Source organism: Oncorhynchus nerka, linkage group LG19 (genome assembly GCF_034236695.1).
Source record: "Oncorhynchus nerka isolate Pitt River linkage group LG19, Oner_Uvic_2.0, whole genome shotgun sequence".
Lineage (NCBI taxonomy): Eukaryota > Metazoa > Chordata > Actinopteri > Salmoniformes > Salmonidae > Oncorhynchus > Oncorhynchus nerka.
The window spans coordinates 50,824,773-50,838,721 of NC_088414.1; the positions used below are offsets into that span (position 1 = coordinate 50,824,773).

General features: G+C 50.0%; 1 protein-coding gene across 1 annotated transcript in view; it reads left to right on the forward strand.

Annotated features, from left to right (window-relative positions):
• LOC115123282 (dihydrolipoamide S-acetyltransferase (E2 component of pyruvate dehydrogenase complex)) overlaps positions 1 to 13,949 on the forward strand; it is a 57,561-nt gene that overhangs the window by 33,832 nt on the left and 9,780 nt on the right. The window contains exons 7-10 of the mRNA XM_065005026.1: positions 7,076 to 7,211; positions 7,293 to 7,363; positions 7,651 to 7,764; positions 13,047 to 13,154. Coding sequence (XP_064861098.1) covers positions 7,076 to 7,211; positions 7,293 to 7,363; positions 7,651 to 7,764; positions 13,047 to 13,154 — 429 coding nt within the window. The remainder of the gene's footprint in view (positions 1 to 7,075; positions 7,212 to 7,292; positions 7,364 to 7,650; positions 7,765 to 13,046; positions 13,155 to 13,949) is intronic.

The window sequence follows — 13,949 nt, forward strand, 5'->3', positions numbered from 1 at the left end:
CCTAACCCCTCCCCAGCACAGGTAAACACACCCTAACCCCTCCCCAGCACCGGTAAAACACACCCTAACCCCCAGCACAGGTAAAACACACCCCTAACCCCCAGCACAGGTAACACACACCCTAACCCCCAGCACAGGTAACACACACCCTAACCCCCAGCACAGGTAACACACACCCTAACCCCCAGCACAGGTAACACACACCCTAACCCCTCCCCCAGCACAGGTAAAACACACCCTAACCCCTCCCCCAGCACAGGTAAAACACACCCTAACCCCCTCCCCCAGCACAGGTAAAACACACCCTAACCCCTCCCCCAGCACAGGTAAAACACACCCTAACCCCCTCCCCAGCACCGGTAAAACACACCCTAACCCCCAGCACAGGTAAAACACACCCTAACCCCCAGCACAGGTAACACACACCCTAACCCCAGCACAGGTAACACACACCCTAAACCCCTCCCCCCAGCACAGGTAAAACACACCCTAACCCCTCCCCCAGCACAGGTAAACACACCCTAACCCCCTCCCCCAGCACAGGTAAAACACACCCTAACCCCAGCACAGGTAAAACACACCCTAACCCCAGCACAGGTAAAACACACCCTAACCCCTCCCCCAGCACAGGTAAAACACACCCTAACCCCTCCCCCAGCACAGGTAACACACACCCTAACCCCCTCCCCCAGCACAGGTAACACACACCTAACCCCCTCCCCGGCACAGGTAAAACACACCCTAACCCCCTCCCCGGCACAGGTAAAACACACCCTAACCCCTCCCCGGCACAGGTAAAACACACCCTAACCCCTCCCCGGCACAGGTAAACACACCCTAACCCCTCCCCCGGCACAGGTAAACACACCCTAACCCCTCCCCCAGCACAGGTAAAACACACCCTAACCCCTCCCCCAGCACCGGTAAAACACACCCTAACCCCCAGCACAGGTAAAACACACCCAACCCCAGCACAGGTAACACACACCCTAACCCCCAGCACAGGTAACACACACCCTAACCCCCAGCACAGGTAACACACACCCTAACCCCTCCCCCAGCACAGGTAAAACACACCCTAACCCCCTCCCCCGCACAGGTAAAACACACCCTAACCCCTCCCCGGCACAGGTAAAACACACCCTAACCCCTCCCCAGCACAGGTAAACACACCCTAACCCTCTCCCCCAGCACAGGTAAAACACACCCTAACCCCCTCCCCAGCACCGGTAAACACACCCTAACCCCCAGCACAGGTAAAACACACCCTAACCCCCAGCACAGGTAACACACACCCTAACCCCCAGCACAGGTAACACACACCCTAACCCCCAGCACAGGTAACACACACCCTAACCCCTCCCCCAGCACAGGTAAAACACACCCTAACCCCCTCCCCCAGCACAGGTAAAACACACCCTAACCCCTCCCCCAGCACAGGTAAAACACACCCTAACCCCCTCCCCCAGCACAGGTAAAACACACCCTAACCCCTCCCCAGCACCGGTAAAACACACCCTAACCCCCAGCACAGGTAAACACACCCCTAACCCCCAGCACAGGTAACCACACCTAACCCCAGCACAGGTAACACACACCCTAACCCCCAGCACAGGTAAAACACACCCTAACCCCCTCCCCCAGCACAGGTAAAACACACCCTAACCCCTCCCCAGCACAGGTAACACACACCCTAACCCCTCCCCCAGCACAGGTAAACACACCCTAACCCCTCCCCAGCACAGGTAACACACACCCTAACCCCCAGCACAGGTAACACACACACCTAACCCCCAGCACAGGTAACACACACCCTAACCCCCAGCACAGGTAAACACACCCTAACCCCCTCCCCCAGCACAGGTAAAACACACCCTAACCCCCTCCCCCAGCACAGGTAACACACACCCTAACCCCTCCCCCAGCACAGGTAAAACACACCCTAACCCCCTCCCCAGCACAGGTAACACACACCCTAACCCCCCCCAGCACAGGTAACACACACCCTAACCCCTCCCCCAGCACAGGTAACACACACCTAACCCCTCCCCCAGCACAGGTAACACACACCCTAACCCCTCCCCCGCACAGGTAAACACACCCTAACCCCCCCCCCCCCTCCGCACAGGTAAAACACACCCTAACCCCTCCCCCCGGCACAGGTAAAACACACCCTAACCCCCTCCCCCGGCACAGGTAAAACACACCCTAACCCCTCCCCCAGCACAGGTAAACACACCCTAACCCTCCCCAGCACCGGTAAAACACACCCTAACCCCCCAGCACAGGTAAAACACACCCTAACCCCCAGCACAGGTAACACACACCCTAACCCCCAGCACAGGTAACACACACCCTAACCCCCAGCACAGGTAACACACACCCTAACCCCCCCCCAGCACAGGTAAAACACACCCTAACCCCCTCCCCCAGCACAGGTAAAACACACCCTAACCCCTCCCCCAGCACAGGTAAAACACACCCTAACCCCTCCCCAGCACAGGTAAAACACACCCTAACCCCCTCCCCAGCACCGGTAAAACACACCCTAACCCCCAGCACAGGTAAAACACACCCTAACCCCCAGCACAGGTAACACACACCCTAACCCCCAGCACAGGTAACACACACCCTAACCCCCAGCACAGGTAAACACACCCTAACCCCTCCCCCAGCACAGGTAAAACACACCCTAACCCTCCCCCAGCACAGGTAACACACACCCTAACCCCTCCCCAGCACAGGTAAAACACACCCTAACCCCTCCCCCAGCACAGGTAAAACACACCCTAACCCCTCCCCAGCACAGGTAAAACACACCCTAACCCCTCCCCCAGCACAGGTAACACACACCCTAACCCCTCCCCCAGCACAGGTAAAACACACCCTAACCCCCTCCCCCAGCACAGGTAAAACACACCCTAACCCCTCCCCCAGCACAGGTAAAACACACCCTAACCCCTCCCCAGCACCGGTAAAACACACCCTAACCCCCAGCACAGGTAAAACACACCCTAACCCCCAGCACAGGTAACACACACCCTAACCCCAGCACAGGTAACACACACCCTAACCCCCAGCACAGGTAACACACACCCTAACCCCTCCCCCAGCACAGGTAAAACACACCCTAACCCCTCCCCCAGCACAGGTAAAACACACCCTAACCCCTCCCCAGCACAGGTAAAACACACCCTAACCCCTCCCCCAGCACAGGTAAAACACACCCTAACCCCTCCCCCAGCACAGGTAAAACACACCCTAACCCCCTCCCCAGCACCGGTAAAACACACCCTAACCCCCAGCACAGGTAAAACACACCCTAACCCCCAGCACAGGTAACACACACCCTAACCCCCAGCACAGGTAACACACACCCTAACCCCCAGCACAGGTAACACACACCCTAACCCCCCCAGCACAGGTAACACACACCCTAACCCCCTCCCCCAGCACAGGTAAACACACCCTAACCCCCTCCCCCAGCACAGGTAAACACACCCTAACCCCTCCCCCAGCACAGGTAAAACACACCCTAACCCCCTCCCCAGCACAGGTAAAACACACCCTAACCCCCTCCCCAGCACCGGTAAAACACACCCTAACCCCCAGCACAGGTAAAACACACCCTAACCCCAGCACAGGTAACACACACCCTAACCCCCAGCACAGGTAACACACACCCTAAACCCCTCCCCCAGCACAGGTAAAACACACCCTAACCCCTCCCCCAGCACAGGTAAACACACCCTAACCCCCTCCCCCAGCACAGGTAAAACACACCCTAACCCCCAGCACAGGTAAAACACACCCTAACCCCTCCCCCAGCACAGGTAAAACACACCCTAACCCCTCCCCCAGCACAGGTAACACACACCCTAACCCCTCCCCCAGCACAGGTAACACACACCCTAACCCCTCCCCCGCACAGGTAAAACACACCCTAACCCCCCTCCCCCGATGGCACAGGTAAACACACCCTAACCCCCTCCCCGGCACAGGTAAAACACACCCTAACCCCTCCCCCGGCACAGGTAAAACACACCCTAACCCCCTCCCCCGGCACAGGTAAAACACACCCTAACCCCCTCCCCAGCACAGGTAAAACACACCCTAACCCCTCCCCAGCACCGGTAAAACACACCCTAACCCCCAGCACAGGTAAAACACACCCTAACCCCCAGCACAGGTAACACACACCCTAACCCCCAGCACAGGTAACACACACCCTAACCCCCAGCACAGGTAACACACACCCTAACCCCTCCCCCAGCACAGGTAAAACACACCCTAACCCCCTCCCCCAGCACAGGTAAAACACACCCTAACCCCTCCCCCAGCACAGGTAAAACACACCCTAACCCCTCCCCCAGCACAGGTAAAACACACCCTAACCCCTCCCCCCAGCACAGGTAAACACACCCTAACCCCCTCCCCAGCACCGGTAAAACACACCCTAACCCCCAGCACAGGTAAAACACACCCTAACCCCAGCACAGGTAACACACACCCTAACCCCCAGCACAGGTAACACACACCCTAACCCCCAGCACAGGTAAACACACCCTAACCCCTCCCCCAGCACAGGTAAAACACACCCTAACCCCCTCCCCCAGCACAGGTAACACACACCCTAACCCCTCCCCCAGCACAGGTAAAACACACCCTAACCCCCTCCCCCAGCACAGGTAAAACACACCTAACCCCTCCCCCAGCACAGGTAAAACACACCCTAACCCCTCCCCCAGCACAGGTAACACACACCCTAACCCCTCCCCCAGCACAGGTAACACACACCTAACCCCCTCCCCCAGCACAGGTAAAACACACCCTAACCCCCTCCCCCAGCACAGGTAAAACACACCCTAACCCCTCCCCCAGCACAGGTAAAACACACCCTAACCCCCTCCCCAGCACCGGTAAAACACACCCTAACCCCCAGCACAGGTAAAACACACCCTAACCCCCAGCACAGGTAACACCACCCTAACCCCCAGCACAGGTAACACACACCCTAACCCCCAGCACAGGTAACACACACCCTAACCCCCTCCCCCAGCACAGGTAAAACACACCCTAACCCCCTCCCCCAGCACAGGTAAAACACACCCTAACCCCTCCCCCAGCACAGGTAAAACACACCCTAACCCCTCCCCCAGCACAGGTAAAACACACCCTAACCCCCTCCCCCAGCACAGGTAAAACACACCCTAACCCCTCCCCAGCACCGGTAAAACACACCCTAACCCCCAGCACAGGTAAAACACACCCTAACCCCCAGCACAGGTAACACACACCCTAACCCCCAGCACAGGTAACACACACCCTAACCCCCAGCACAGGTAACACACACCCTAACCCCCAGCACAGGTAACACACACCCTAACCCCTCCCCCAGCACAGGTAAACACACACCCTAACCCCTCCCCCAGCACAGGTAAAACACACCCTAACCCCCCCCCCAGCACAGGTAAAACACACCCTAACCCCCTCCCCCAGCACAGGTAAAACACACCCTAACCCCTCCCCAGCACCGGTAAAACACACCCTAACCCCCAGCACAGGTAAAACACACCCTAACCCCAGCACAGGTAACACACACCCTAACCCCCAGCACAGGTAACACACACCCTAAACCCTCCCCAGCACAGGTAAAACACACCCTAACCCCTCCCCCAGCACAGGTAAAACACACCCTAACCCCCTCCCCCAGCACAGGTAAAACACACCCTAACCCCCAGCACAGGTAAACACACCCTAACCCCTCCCCAGCACAGGTAAAACACACCCTAACCCCTCCCCCGGCACAGGTAAAACACACCCTAACCCCTCCCCAGCACAGGTAAAACACACCCTAACCCCCTCCCCCGGCACAGGTAAAACACACCCAGGCGTTTTATGGGTTCCTGACCAATTCTTGTTGTTTTTTTGTTTTTTTTACATTGATCTCAACTTTTTTACAACATCGTTTCCTTTGACCGAAAACAGCTTCTGGACACCAGAACAGCGCTCACTAACCTTAATTTGGATGACAATTTCTACATCGAGTCGGCAGTGGAAGTGGCTGTGAAAGAGGCAGCATGCTGACGAGACTACGTTGGTGAACAAATCAATCGCCTCTACACCTCTAACGTACAATCACTAGAGAACAAACTGGACAGGTTCCATTCGAGACTATCAACGGGACCTGAACAACTGGAACATTCTATGTTTCTTGGAGTCGTGGCTGAAAACAAGGACATGGATATACATCCCGCTCGTTTCTCCATGCATCGTCTAGACCGGACAGCCTCTTCCCCCTCAGGAGGCTGAAAATATTAGTCATGGGCCCTCGGCACCATTGAGAGCATCTTGACTGGCTGCATCACCCCTTGGTATGGCAACTGCTTGGCATTTGACCGCAAGGAGCTACAGAGGGTAGTGTGACATTGCCCAGTACATCACTGGTGCAGAGCTTATCACCACCCAGGACCTCTATACCTGGCGGTGTCAAAGGAAGGCCATAAAAATGGTCAGGCTCCAGCCACCCAAGTCATGGACTGTTCTTTCTGCTTCTGCAAGGCAAGCGATACCGATGTACAAAGTCTAGAACCAACAGGACCCTGAACAGCTTCCACCCCCAAGCCATAAGATTGCTAAATAGCTACCCAAACCATCTGCATTGACCCCCTTTTGCACTCTTTTGAATCATCACATAAACAGCTGCTACTGCTTATTATATATCCTGTTGCCTAGTCACTTAACCCCTACCTATATGTACATATCTACCACAATTACCTCAAACACCTGCACATCAACTCGGTACTGGTGCCCTGTATATATCGCCCAGCTCTACTCGATATGGATGTGTAGCTAGCGTTGTTAGAGATCTTGTATTTTAACGTGTTAGCTAGCGCTGTTAGAGATCTTGTATTTTAACGTGTTAGCTAGCGCTGTTAGAGATCTTGTATTTTAACGCGTTAGCTAGCGTTGTTAGAGATCTTGCTACATTTTCCAGATAGTTCTCTGACAGACTAGAGAATAACAGAACATCAAGTCATAGCGACACAAGGCAACAACACTGTGTGTCTTCTAGGTTGTAGCCCCCACTCCTGCAGCAGCTAGCCCAGCTCATGTGGCCCCGGCAACCCCAAGGAAAGGGCGGGTCTTCGCCAGTCCGCTAGCCAAGAAGCTCGCTGCAGAGAAGGGCATTGACCTGGCCCAGGTCAGCGGTGAGTGTCCACACACACACACACACACACACACGCGTACACCTTCCTCTCTCTGACACATGCTTTTTGTGTGTGTTTCAGGCTCTGGTCCTGATGGTAGAGTCACCAGGAAAGACATTGAGACTTTCGTCCCCCCCAAGGCTGTCCCCGCTGTAAGTCACCACACACTTTACTGCATTTATCCTTAATGTTTTGTTTATATACTTACCATTGATACATATTTAGCATAAAACATTGTCTGTAGACACATCTGATGCAATGTTCACTCTAGACTGGATTGGGTTTCTGATGCAATGTTCGGTCTAGACTGGATTGGGTTTCTGATGCAATGTTCACTCTAGACTGGATTGGGTTTCTGATGCAATGTTCACTCTAGACTAGATTGGTTTTCTGATGCAATGTTCACTCTAGACTGGATTGGGTTTCTGATGGTGTGTAGGCTCCTGTTGCTGCAGCTCCTCCTTCCCCGGCTAGCCACGCCCCTACACCTGCCCCGGGTGTTGCCACGCCAACAGGCACCTTCACTGACGTTCCTATCAGCAACATCCGCAGGGTAATGCACACACACACACACACTAGTCCTGAGCGATTAACTGTTGTCGGTTCAATTACTTGAATACAATTTAGTAAAAAATTAAAAATTTGTGAGCCCAATGCGCCATTTCTCTGGAGAGAAATCAAATCATTCACTAGAGAAATTAAGTCAAGAACTATGTGGGACGCTGGGCTGAAGCGCTGTAGTTTTCATAAAGCAAATATTGCCACCTAGTTCAGAGCAGGAACGTGATAATTAACTACAATGACCATAATCCATTGCGCCTGTTCCACTTGGACAGAGATGGATGCACTTTTACACCTGCTACGTTAGGTTAGATACACATCGACCGCATGACAGAGGAAGGTAGCCTACATAACTATGAGAAAGAGGGATATAGTTTGTGAAAGTATGCCTTATCTATTGTGAAACTAGTCAAATGAGCTCCCGAGTGGTGTAGCGGTCTAAGGCACTGCATCTCAGTGCAAGAAGCATCACTACAGTCCCTGGTTCGTATCCAGGCTGTATCACATCTGGCCATGATTGTGAGTTCCATAGGGCAGTGCACAATTGGCTCATCGTCGTCTGGGTTTGACCGGGTCAGGCCATCATTGGACTAAAGACTACAGTCTGGTGAATAGGAGGACTAAAGACTGTAGAGTCTGGTGAATAGGAGGACTAAAGACTGTAGAGTCTGGTGAATAGGAGGACTAAAGACTGTACAGTCTGGTGAATAGGAGGACTAAAGACTGTACAGTCTGGTGAATCGGAGGAATAAAGACTGTACAGTCTGGTGAATCGGAGGAATAAAGACTGTACAGTCTGGTGAATCGGAGGAATAAAGACTGTACAGTCTGGTGAATAGGAGGACTAAAGACTGTACAGTCTGGTGAATAGGAGGGCTAAAGACTGTACAGTCTGGTGAATAGGAGGACTAAAGACTGTCTGGTGAATAGGAGGACTAAAGACTGTACAGTCTGGTGAATCGGAGGACTAAAGACTGTACAGTCTGGTGAATAGGAGGAATAAAGACTGTACAGTCTGGTGAATAGGAGGACTAAAGACTGTCTGGTGAATAGGAGGACTAAAGACTGTCTGGTGAATAGGAGGACTAAAGACAGTCTGCTGAATAGGAGGACTAAAGACAGTCTGCTGAATAGGAGGACTAAAGACTGTCTGCTGAATAGGAGGACTAAAGACTGTCTGGTGAATAGGAGGACTAAAGACAGTCTGGTGAATAGGAGGACTAAAGACTGTCTGGTGAATAGGAGGACTAAAGACTGTCTGGTGAATAGGAGGACTAAAGACTGTCTGGTGAATAGGAGGACTAAAGACAGTCTGGTGAATAGGAGGACTAAAGACAGTCTGGTGAATAGGAGGACTAAAGACAGTCTGGTGAATAGGAGGACTAAAGACAGTACAGTCTGGTGAATAGGAGGACTAAAGACAGTACAGTCTGGTGAATAGGAGGGCTAAAGACTGTACAGTCTGGTGAATAGGAGGGCTAAAGACTGTACAGTCTGGTGAATAGGAGGGCTAAAGACTGTACAGTCTGGTGAATAGGAGGACTAAAGACTGTACAGTCTGGTGAATAGGAGGAATAAAGACTGTACAGTCTGGTGAATAGGAGGACTAAAGACAGTCTGGTGAATAGGAGGACTAAAGACTGTACAGTCTGGTGAATAGGAGGACTAAAGACTGTACAGTCTGGTGAATAGGAGGACTAAAGACTGTCTGGTGAATAGGAGGACTAAAGACTGTACAGTCTGGTGAATAGGATGATTAAATACTGTCTGGTGAATAGGAGGACTAAAGACTGTCTGGTGAATAGGATGATTAAATACTGTCTGGTGAATAGGAGGACTAAAGACAGTCTGGTGAATAGGAGGACTAAAGACTGTCTGGTGAATAGGAGGACTAAAGACTGTCTGGTGAATAGGAGGACTAAAGACAGTCTGGTGAATAGGAGGACTAAAGACAGTCTGGTGAATAGGAGGACTAAAGACAGTCTGGTGAATAGGAGGACTAAAGACAGTCTGGTGAATAGGAGGACTAAAGACAGTACAGTCTGGTGAATAGGAGGGCTAAAGACTGTACAGTCTGGTGAATAGGAGGGCTAAAGACTGTACAGTCTGGTGAATAGGAGGGCTAAAGACTGTACAGTCTGGTGAATAGGAGGGCTAAAGACTGTACAGTCTGGTGAATAGGAGGACTAAAGACAGTCTGGTGAATAGGAGGACTAAAGACTGTACAGTCTGGTGAATAGGAGGAATAAAGACTGTACAGTCTGGTGAATAGGAGGACTAAAGACAGTCTGGTGAATAGGAGGACTAAAGACTGTACAGTCTGGTGAATAGGAGGGCTAAAGACAGTACAGTCTGGTGAATAGGAGGGCTAAAGACTGTACAGTCTGGTGAATAGGAGGGCTAAAGACTGTACAGTCTGGTGAATAGGAGGGCTAAAGACTGTACAGTCTGGTGAATAGGAGGACTAAAGACTGTACAGTCTGGTGAATAGGAGGAATAAAGACAGTCTGGTGAATAGGAGGACTAAAGACTGTCTGGTGAATAGGAGGACTAAAGACTGTCTGGTGAATAGGAGGACTAAATACTGTCTGGTGAATAGGAGGACTAAAGACAGTCTGGTGAATAGGAGGACTAAAGACAGTCTGGTGAATAGGAGGACTAAAGACAGTACAGTCTGGTGAATAGGAGGGCTAAAGACTGTACAGTCTGGTGAATAGGAGGGCTAAAGACTGTACAGTCTGGTGAATAGGAGGGCTAAAGACTGTACAGTCTGGTGAATAGGAGGGCTAAAGACTGTACAGTCTGGTGAATAGGAGGACTAAAGACAGTCTGGTGAATAGGAGGACTAAAGACTGTACAGTCTGGTGAATAGGAGGAATAAAGACTGTACAGTCTGGTGAATAGGAGGACTAAAGACAGTCTGGTGAATAGGAGGACTAAAGACTGTACAGTCTGGTGAATAGGAGGGCTAAAGACTGTACAGTCTGGTGAATAGGAGGACTAAAGACTGTCTGGTGAATAGGAGGACTAAAGACTGTACAGTCTGGTGAATAGGAGGACTAAAGACTGTACAGTCTGGTGAATAGGAGGACTAAAGACTGTCTGGTGAATAGGAGGACTAAAGACTGTCTGGTGAATAGGAGGACTAAAGACTGTCTGGTGAATAGGAGGACTAAAGACTGTCTGGTGAATAGGAGGACTAAAGACTGTCTGGTGAATAGGAGGACTAAAGACTGTCTGGTGAATAGGAGGACTAAAGACTGTCTGGTGAATAGGAGGACTAAAGACTGTCTGGTGAATAGGAGGATTAAAGACAGTCTGGTGAATAGGAGGACTAAAGACTATACAGTCTGGTGAATAGGAGGACTAAAGACTATACAGTCTGGTGAATAGGATGATTAAATACTGTCTGGTGAATAGGAGGACTAAAGACTGTCTGGTGAATAGGAGGACTAAAGACTGTACAGTCTGGTGAATAGGATGATTAAATACTGTCTGGTGAATAGGAGGACTAAAGACTGTCTGGTGAATAGGATGATTAAATACTGTCTGGTGAATAGGAGGACTAAAGACTGTCTGGTGAATAGGAGGACTAAAGACTGTCTGGTGAATAGGAGGACTAAAGACTGTCTGGTGAATAGGAGGACTAAATACTGTCTGGTGAATAGGAGGACTAAAGACTGTCTGGTGAATAGGAGGACTAAAGACTGTCTGGTGAATAGGATGATTAAATACTGTCTGGTGAATAGGAGGACTAAAGACTGTCTGGTGAATAGGATGATTAAATACTGTCTGGTGAATAGGAGGACTAAAGACTGTCTGGTGAATAGGAGGACTAAAGACTGTCTGGTGAATAGGAGGACTAAAGACTGTCTGGTGAATAGGAGGACTAAAGACTGTCTGGTGAATAGGATGATTAAATACTGTCTGGTGAATAGGAGGACTAAAGACTGTCTGGTGAATAGGATGATTAAATACTGTCTGGTGAATAGGAGGACTAAAGACTATACAGTCTGGTGAATAGGAGGACTAAAGACTGTCTGGTGAATAGGAGGATTAAATACTGTCTGGTGAGCACAGAGATAATGTTAGTTGTCTGGCTGATAGGAGGATTAAATACTGTCTGGTGAGCACAGAGATAATGTTAGTTGTCTGGCTGATAGGAGGACTAAAGACTGTCTGGTGAGCACAGAGATAATGTTAGTTGTCTGGCTGATAGGACTAAAGACTGTCTGGTGAGCACAGAGATAATGTTAGTTGTCTGGCTGATAGGAGGACTAAAGACTGTCTGGTGAGCACAGAGATAATGTTAGTTGTCTGGCTGATAGGAGGATTAAATACTGTCTGGTGAGCACAGAGATAATGTTAGTTGTCTGGCTGATAGGAGGACTAAAGACTGTCTGGTGAGCACAGAGATAATGTTAGTTGTCTGGCTGATAGGAGGACTAAAGACTGTCTGGTGAGCACAGAGATAATGTTAGTTGTCTGGCTGATAGGAGGACTAAAGACTGTCTGGTGAGCACAGAGATAATGTTAGTTGTCTGGCTGATAGGAGGACTAAAGACTGTCTGGTGAGCACAGAGATAATGTTAGTTGTCTGGCTGATAGGAGGACTAAAGACTGTCTGGTGAGCACAGAGATAATGTTAGTTGTCTGGCTGATAGGAGGACTAAAGACTGTCTGGTGAGCACAGAGATAATGTTAGTTGTCTGGCTGATAGGAGGACTAAAGACTGTCTGGTGAGCACAGAGATAATGTTAGTTGTCTGGCTGATAGGAGGACTAAAGACTGTCTGGTGAGCACAGAGATAATGTTAGTTGTCTGGCTGATAGGAGGACTAAAGACTGTCTGGTGAGCACAGAGATAATGTTAGTTGTCTGGCTGATAGGAGGACTAAAGACTGTCTGGTGAGCACAGAGATAATGTTAGTTGTCTGGCTGATACTGCCTCTGATGAGATGATGACTTTAAGGAATTAAATATAATAAAGTCATCAAATAAAAGTAATATACTCAACTGAAAAATTGGCTTTGGAATTTTAATTAAAATAGTCAAATCTTATTGTCATTAGTTCATAACACATTCATCACATTTATTCATCACATTTAACGGTTTAAAAATAATAGTGGAAACTGAACCGACCTCAAAACGCACCAATCGCTCAGCACTAACACGCGTACACACACCAGTTACCTACATATCTGAAATATATCTTCACCATTATGTTAAACATTGTTCTGTGTGTCCAGGTGATATTGTTATTGTTGTTACCTAGGTGATAGCCCAGAGGTTGATGCAGTCTAAACAGACCATTCCCCACTACTACCTGTCTGTTGACGTCAACATGGACCAAGTCCTGGAACTACGCACGGAGCTCAACGCTGTGAGTCTGTCTGTCTAACCCTTACTCTGTGAATAGACAGGACTCGGCTTCCTTAGTAGAGAGGTTGCCTGGGTCCATCTGTACCTTGTGTGGTGTTGTGAGGGCTCTATCAATATAAATGACCTGTCAGTTTGACCCCCAGCACCTGGATGAGTTTCTAAGCATGCCTCGGAGAGATATTGTTAGATTCTGGGAAAAGTCTGTCCTCTCCTCAACTACTCCGTGACCCGGAAACTGGTAAATGGTGGTCTTATGTAGGAGAGTGTTAATGAATTAATAATCAATAGTTGAAAGGCGGCTAAGGAGAAGGAGACTAAGGATACTCGTGTGTGTGTGTGTGTGTGTGTCTGACGGGCTCCCTAGCACAGAAGCGTTTTGAAATCCGCCACACCCCCTTTGAATCAGCCGTCTCGGAGGAGAGAAGCATGCACACATTTAAAAACGACATGGAGAAACATTGGTGCTTGACGCTGCACTGGAGTCAACACTCAGTATTGCAGGTGCTGCATACACTGTCACAGAGCACAATCCCGTCAATGGACATCTGCTTAGGTGGATACATCGATCCACAGTTCTTCATCAGGAAATATGAAAGGACTCAAGTATGCGTAAATTCAAGCACCCACAGTCATGACAAACAACCAAAGCAAAGAGCTATCGCTGACAAGGGGCCTAACAACTTCTCATTTAACTATTTAATCAATTAAATCGCAACAACTGACAAGTTCATTACAAATAATCTCTATTGGCCTATTATATAATCTGATTTCATATGTTACTTTCCACCAACCTCCC